The sequence below is a fragment of the Musa acuminata genome, chromosome BXJ2-6 (assembly GCF_036884655.1).
Source record: "Musa acuminata AAA Group cultivar baxijiao chromosome BXJ2-6, Cavendish_Baxijiao_AAA, whole genome shotgun sequence".
Classification (NCBI taxonomy): domain Eukaryota; kingdom Viridiplantae; phylum Streptophyta; class Magnoliopsida; order Zingiberales; family Musaceae; genus Musa; species Musa acuminata.
This window is the reverse complement of record NC_088343.1, coordinates 16,259,265-16,267,127: the sequence shown is the minus strand read 5'-3', so window position 1 is coordinate 16,267,127 and position 7,863 is coordinate 16,259,265. Positions and strand designations below refer to the sequence as shown.

At 41.4% G+C, this 7,863-nt stretch overlaps 1 protein-coding gene across 2 annotated transcripts; it reads right to left on the bottom strand.

Annotated features, from left to right (window-relative positions):
* Positions 1-3,481: 3,481 nt before the first annotated feature.
* Positions 3,482-6,736, bottom strand: LOC135615107 (uncharacterized). 2 transcript variants are annotated; one of them, XM_065113180.1, is made up of 3 exons: positions 6,262-6,736; positions 5,510-5,644; positions 3,482-5,430 (listed from the first exon to the last, which is right to left on the bottom strand). In XM_065113180.1, the coding sequence occupies exons 1-3, from the start codon at positions 6,667-6,669 to the stop codon at positions 3,778-3,780; spliced, it is 2,196 nt and encodes a 731-aa protein (XP_064969252.1). In that variant the 5' UTR covers positions 6,670-6,736; the 3' UTR covers positions 3,482-3,777. The 2 variants fall into 2 exon arrangements, with proteins under 2 accessions (XP_064969252.1, XP_064969253.1); XM_065113181.1 differs by having other exon boundaries at positions 3,482-5,415.
* Positions 6,737-7,863: the final 1,127 nt, after the last annotated feature.

Below are 7,863 nucleotides of genomic sequence, written 5' to 3'. Positions count from 1 at the left end.
ATTTTCTACTCGGATAGATAACTCAAAAGTTATAACTCAAAATTATAGGATCATGCAGCCTCCAGAGTGACTGAAGCTTAAACTATTTGTTACTGTTAATAACTTTAAGCTGCATCTGAAAGATACTGCAGTCATCATCTTGATCTGGTTCCATATTTCCACAATCATTTTTGACGGTGTGTATGCTGTTTCACCAAGAACTCTGTTCTACCTCTGAAAATATAGATTCCTAAAGAACTCGTAATGGTTGTCCACTCTGCTTGTAGTGGTTATGTTACTGTTAACAACAATCAAAAACCAAGTGTTTGAAATTTCCATTCATGTTGAAAAGTGAATGCTTAGTGAAACTACTAAGTGTGGTATACAAGGTTCCATTTGCACCCAAAAATGAAAAACTAGGACAAACCTTAACATAGTGGAGCTTTTGCAAGTGTGAATATATCAGTAAATATCTCTTTCTTTGAAATGGACATTTTCACAGCAAAGTAGGAATTTATTTTCTGTTTCAATTTTGTTCTCCTCAGGCCTTCTTCACTCAGCTATTACAAGCACCTCAGGATGATGTTCAAACGATCATCAGAGATCGGTTCCCGGTTCCCAGATTCTTTGCTTGATATCGATAGACCATAATTACCGGCACCTCAAGTGAAGGAACTGCTGCATGATTTCTTCGGTGCAAAAAGGTCACTCAAAATCAAAGCACCTTTACAGAAAGAAACATAAACTAGTAGCCCTAGGTGTTACATAACCAGATAATATGCAACAAAATGTAGAATATCCCGGGATGAAGATGGTGTTCAGTGTTATCAAGTGTATGCACCGTGATTGACGAGTAACTTTTGCTTGTTTCTTCTACAGGAAAGATTCTTATTGGCGAAGTTGAACCCATCAGCCCATGAAGTTGTTCCTGGGGGTGATGGCATGTTCAACTTTCTAGTGAGCATCTTCGGATGTTGGCTGTTCAGTGATGAGAACATGTTGCAACCTTTTCTCCCCCTTTTTGTTCCCATGTGTCGTGCCTTATTTGGGTTTGGAAGTAAGATCATTATGTGCATAATTTTAACTCTCTCTTCCTCCCAATCATATTCTATAATTCCATCTAGTCATTTTTTTATATTTGACCAATAAAGCTCAACATATTCAATATCTTACTTATATTCAGCAACCTCTTCTAGAATACATGAACATTCCATGTCTGGCTTCCTTGTGGAACTAAATTGAGGTGGTGATGGAGCCTTTTTTTTTCCCCGTTAAATCTTGTTGGCTTTTAACATAATGTTAAGATCAAGCTAACCATGAGTAGGCATCATTTGTCAGATATCAAATTCACTGTTTTATTTATGAACAGTATATAATATGTTTGAAAAGTGTATACAGAGAAGCAGGCAATGTGCCTCTTAGTTTTGTGGAATTCTCGAAGCAATTTGTTCAATACAGTGACAATGTATCACTTTTATCTGATATGTTCTGTGATCACTATTTTATGCCAAACATTAACAATGAAAGGCTAAGAAGAAGCTGTCATTCATACTTCTAGTCATCAGTTTAACTGCTGCAACAGCTTATTGAGCATTGTCTCAAGCTAAACATTGACAGTGACAAGTTTTAGAAGCTGTTATACTTGTAGTCACCAGCTGAACTTCTGCAACAGCTCATTGCTGCTCGTTTAGCAGACTTGGAAATTTGTGTTGAAGCTGTGGAAAACTTGGGGCATTCAAACGTCTAAATAGAACTGCAATTTATAATTAGAAAATGGGGGGAAAGGAATTATTAGATCCATTCCAAATGGGAATGGGTAGGGTTATTAACATATTACCATTGTAATCACTTATTTGCAAGCTTCGTGTTAGGTTAATAGTTTGTCTTCCATCTATGGAAAACTCACTTCGTACTATCTATCTCTAGAAATAATTTAGTAGTAGATTCCGTGGGAATTAGAGGATCTTATTTATCAAATAGTATAGTTTGTCAGATCATCTAAAGACTGTGAGATGAAATCTATCTCAAGTCTTGTCTTCATGTAGCTGTGACGTGAAGGATGGATGCCGGATTCATGACGACGTGGAGATAGCCGTACGGTTTGAGGATGACTTGGATTCAAACAGAGTAGAGGGATTTGCCACAGCCTCAAGTTTCTCAATTGGCAGAACTTGCCAAGAACAGCAGCATTTCTTTGTTCACGAGTTTCCCGCATCGCCAATTATTTGCCGCCGAAGTAAGTTTTAATAGGTTTGCCCAAGTAATCATATAAAGTACTCAACATAAAGGAACTCGAATTCCTCATGATTTCATTCATTACTCGTTTCAAACTTTTTTCCCTCGACAATCAAATTTTATACACACACAATATTTATATATATATAATCATAAAATATAAATTAATATAATATTAAAATATAAAAATATGTCAATCATTTTATAATATTTTATCTAAAATAGTCCACGAAAGAGAAGGGAGAATGGAGATAACAATGAGCGGACACAACTCGTGACGAGAGCAAGAGGCAACGACAAGAAGAGCAAAGGAAAAGAGGAGGTGATGGGAAGCATCGATCATGGTGGGAATAGGAGATAGTAGCAGTGGCAGAGACAATAGGACAGCTAGAAGAGAGAGGAGAGTATTTTCATCAAATTAATAAAAAAATATTCCAAATAAAAGCAATTATGAGTCAAATATTATTTGATAAAAGAATTCTTTTTTAAGGTGAAATGCTGAGCATGCTAACCCACTGTAAACTTGATTTCAAAATTCGAGAACAAAATAAACCCCATCTCGAGATAGTGATAAGCCTATGATTCTAACATTTGGAGAGCAATTAAGCTCAATCTTGGAGGAAGACACAGTGTATGGCTGATCTCACAAGAGGAATGAAGTATGCATTAGTGGTGGAGTGTGGGTGGACGCAAGCAAGCAAGAAAGCATGGACGAGGTATGGAAGACAATGTCGTCATGACTTGGGTGACAGTGACACAACAAACTCAAGCTGGTTGCCAAGTCTCCTTAAAACATTTACGCATCAGCTGGTTCAGGTGATTTCATTGTTTCATGTCCTAAAGACTTGGCCTTTCTCTTTCCTTCTTGTTTGCTGGTCATCAACTATCATGTGTAATTACAAAGCTATATTGGTTGATCTACATCAGCTTGATCACTTCCTTACATCTCTGGTTCTAGTCATGAGAAGAATGACCCAGTGGTGCAGTTGCATAGTTTCTCCACCATGGCAGAAGACCCTTTTCTTCAGAAGCTGATAGAAACAACCTCATAGTTGCAGAGAACAAGGATTAACAGTGTCTGCCGATTGGAGAGGTACTTTTCTTGATCATTTCTAGTTCAACATTAACAAATACATCAAAGAGCAACCCAGCAGATGCATCCACTCCTATTTTTGTTCACCTGCCATTTGAGTTCATAGCTTTGATGCTCTTATCAAGAGGAATCAAGATAATTTACAGATCTCTCCAAAGTTCAGTAAACTTAAGATGAAGATGGAAAATTGCTCAACAAAGTAAATGTGTTATTGCACTTTGAAAGACATTGCTCAGAATTTAGTTGCGTGACAGCATATACAACAGAATACAAGTTCAACAAGAGCTGCGTACTAGAGTTGCTTAATCAGTAGACAAAAATATGCAGAGAACTACAGGCTACAGGTACAAGAGGCAAAGCCTATTGTGGATACTGTATCAGAATCTGCCTCAAAGGGAGAACATCCTTGGCTTGATGACCAAGAATGTTTTTACTTTGTTGTTTCTTCAGATTCTGTATTAACAAGCATGCTAAATTTTCTGTTTAAGGACATGGCGCAACTGAACCCTTTGACTCTCCAACCTTGCCTCCAGCAGCTTCGACTTTAAACTGTGCTTTTGATTGCCCCGTGGCCATTCAATACAACCTTTCATTCCTCGATTAATATGATGATTCAGTGAGTCAGGAGAGCTCCACTGTCCTAGGCTCAAACCAACTTCATCCAAACCTATATCAGGAGATAAAGTTACATTGGAGATCCTTCCATTTGACGGCCTTCCATTCATATGCTCCACTGAAAGTTTCTTGTACTCTTCACCATTGTTTGAAGATATGGTTCCATTGGAGATCCTTCCATCTGACAGCCTCCCAGGTTTCACCTCAGCTGATGTTTTCTTGAGGTCCTCAACATTATCATGAGCTGCTGATCTCCAAAGTCTACATATCGAAGACACCTTTTTTCTTGACTTTGTGTTTGTAGAACAAACCTCTATGATCTCATTGTTTAGTCTGTTGTTCCTCATACCATCCTCCTTCCAGTCTGCTTCACTCGCCGAAGCATTGCTTTCTTTACAGTATCCATTAACAGATGGTTCACTTCCATCAAGTGTATTGCTTGAGCCTTGCTCCTCAGGATGACTCATGGTTTCCCAGTCACTATCATCGTCTACATCATCATTGCTATCTATCAACTCACGTGTGTGCTGCTTTCTGGGATGTTCTAGGAAGACATCTGTTTCAGGACTTGCCGTGTCAATCTTGGAGGCATGGCTTCTAGGGCTGTGACCACCACAAGGTTGGATGTATCTCTCGTTAGTTTCTTGCGCTGGTTGGAGTTCTTCAAAGACAGCATAAATGTCTTCTGAAGCAGGTGGCGGCTGGTAAGACAACTCTTTTATCTCATCAATGTTAACTGAGTTTGCTTTTTCTCTAAGCAACTCAGCTTCTCTCATCAATGCAACATCCAAGTCTTCAGTCGTCTCTGCAGCCAAAAATACTTCTAGCTCCATTATTAGGTCCCTCAGCTGTGAGTATTTCTCCTCAAGCATCAGCTTTGCATCAATTAACTTCATCTGAACTCTTTCTTCACGCCATACCTCCGCCATCTGCAGCATCCTCTTCTCCTCCTCAACTTCTTCTCGGATCTTCAATGCTTCCAACCTCAGCGACTCGATTTCAGTTTTGTCTTCCCCAATCTCTTTAGCAAGCTCATCACAGACGTCCTCAACAAGCTCACGGGATTTGCATTCTTTTTCATAATCCTGCAAGAGCCGCTTCGCAGTTAACTTGGCCTCAGCAAGCTCATTGACCAGCTTGTTATGGACAATCTCTATCTTTTGCCGCTTTTTCCTCTCTCTATCAAGGTCAGCCTTCATTCCTTCAATTATAGCTCGGACCTTCTCATGCTCTCTGCTCCGCCATGATGCCTTCTCCTCAGCAAGCCTTTTCAAAAATTGGTCCAGTTTTTTCTTTGCTGATCTCCGCTCATTCTCGAGCTCATTGATGCGGGCATGAGCACTTTCGAGCTCAGTCCGGAGAGAAGAAACAATAGAAACTGTGTTCAGCTCCTGATCTTCAAGAAGCTTGAGGTGACTATAGAACCGGTATACCTCCTCCGATGTCATTAAACTGCCAGGGTCCCATTTAGTTGCCTTCTCCATTGCAGAACTCTGAAATCCAGCAAACTGTTCAACACGAGAAATATCAACCAAAAACACAGTAGCTGTCTAGAAATCCATTTAGTCCACAGAAATAAAGAGTTACCTTGTGGATACTGCCATATTTTGGACTTAGGACCGAGACGGGACTAGCAAACTCTTTCTTTATATTCTGTTTGGTGTGGATGTCAGTGCTAAGGGGATTATATAGTAGCTGAATTCCTTGATGCCCAGGGACAGGCTGCAATGTAAAAGGAGAGGTGGAAAGTGATGAATAACAACATTCAAATATCCAAAGTGCAATATGCCATCTATGAGAGAGAGAGAGAGAGAGAGAGAGAGAGAGAGAGAGCATCATAGTTTTTGAACCTACACTGTAACCCATCATCATGACTAAACTCTAGTTCCAAGCCTAAGTCTCATTCTATCTTGATGTGGTGAGAGCAACCATGAAACTCTGCCACTAACCAAAGATCTCAACGCATCACATTCTTCCCTATAGCTATAAAGGGATCTGGTGCTATTGACTGCTGGAGATCCTCTTTTGATGAAAACAGCAAAAAATCAAGAACAAATTGGTAAAAACGAGTTTTTTTGGTGATAAATCATCCATGTCATTTGCCAACTTTCCTAAATTTCTTCAAGAGATCCTTCTTCCTTTTCTGAAAGGACGTTGAAGATACTCTTAAAGGTTCCATTTTGGATGGTATCCGACAAAATGAGCAAGAAAAACTTGGTTTTTTTCACACAATCGTACCATCAAAATGTGAACTTTTTACAAAATCCATATCAATCTCCACCGCAGAAAAGAAACCCTAGAAAGGGAACGCAAGAGTGGGGATCTTGATGCTACCGTACCTCAGGACCTGGAGGAGCTGGACGGCCTTCGCCATCACGGAGGCCCCCACCGGAATCCAGAGGCCGCAGATGCCAGATCCCAGCCGCAAGCTTTCTCGCCGAGACCCGCGGCAGCGGCGGCGGCGGCAACTCACTGGCGCCGGCATCGTCAACCTTCCGGCCGGGTTCCGGCGCCGGTTTCTCGTTAAACTTCCACCGAAGCAGAGGGGTGGCCGGGCCGCTCCTCCTTCCACCGGAACCTGCGCCGCCCTTTCTCGGGCGGGCTCCGACAGCAGCGCCGGGGAATGCGGGGTTACGGATCCGGCGGCGGGGTTGGGGCTTCCTTGCCTGGCGCAGATCGGTGTCGTGTGGTGGTGCCAGGGCTTTGGAGGAAGGAATCCTCTCGAGGCGGCTAGCGGAGGTCGGCATTGGCCACAACGTCACTCCGACAACATTGAGAGAGAGAGAACAGTGTGCCTGCTCACAAAAGAAGAGTCGAAGAGACGAGCGATCGCTTAGAGGCGTTTACCAAAAGGTCCATACCACGTGCTCCAACGAAAATTACCTAATTACCCACGCAAGGCACGGAGAAGGGTAATATGGTCTTTTGGAAAACGAAGTGGTCAAATAATTAAAAAATACTGAAATTACACTCAAAGCTAAAATCAAAATTGAACTCAAATAATTTCCACACAAATTTTAAAAGTGGAGTTCTCTAAATTTCCACATAATCACATAAAATCATGCCAAGGTCTTAGTTCTTACAAAATCAGGGATAAATTGCCATAACATCTTACATGTGCTTTTCTAATTTTGTGGAAAATCACAATTGTTCTCATAATATTTTAAAATGTTAAAAGGTTATTCATGTATTTCTTTTGTTTATGGTAATTCCATGTGAAATTTTGTGCTTCTTACTGTCAAATTAAGGGGCATAAATGAAAATCCACTATAAAAAGACTTCCAACTCCCTCGCCAATAGATTGAGAGGGTATGGAAACGGGTACTCGGTTAGTCCAATTGACTTTGTGCAGCAAACTCCCAAAGCCCACATCCTTAAAGAACTATTTTCCTTTTTTATTTAGATTAATATTCTTTAATTTTCTATGTTATATTATTATATGTTATTGTCATGTTCCATAAGATTTAAGTAAATGACAGTCTGCAGGGGCGTACGTGGCACGATCATGGTTTTATTTGCGGCTGCTGTTTCGACCGGCAGTAAGCTCCCACACAGGAAAAACGCTCCGAGAAACCAGCAAAGCGGCCGAACGCGTGTCCCAAGGGGGACGTGTTGGACTCCGAGTCGATCGGCATGACGTTTGCTGTGTGGAAATGGAGGCCCGTCTAAGATTGCACCGAGAAGCGATAAGGGAATCCGAGAGAGGGGGGAGGTGGGTGCGGAGCGGGGAACAGAGTGCAGGGAGGACCTGGGGAGGAGGCCTCTCGTCCCGCCACGTCGGAGAAAGCAACGAGGAGGATGACGCATCGCGGCACTGGATCTGGTCCAAGCAAAGAGTTAGCGGCATGTGAGAACGGAACCACCTTTCATTATCATACTGCTCTCCTCTGTTTTGGCTAAGTGTAGATAAAACTATTATTTGAGTAGGACAAGTAGATTTG

Bases quoted from the DNA above. Each gene is read 5' to 3' on its own strand.
- LOC135615107 (XM_065113180.1), bottom strand. From the start codon at position 6,669: ATGCCGACCTCCGCTAGCCGCCTCGAGAGGATTCCTTCCTCCAAAGCC. The intron at 5,645-6,261 runs GTACGGTAGCAT...TTTACATTGCAG, and splicing joins CAGCTCCTCCAGGTCCTGAG to CCTGTCCCTGGGCATCAAGG. The intron at 5,431-5,509 runs GTAACTCTTTAT...CGTGTTGAACAG, and splicing joins AATATGGCAGTATCCACAAG to TTTGCTGGATTTCAGAGTTC.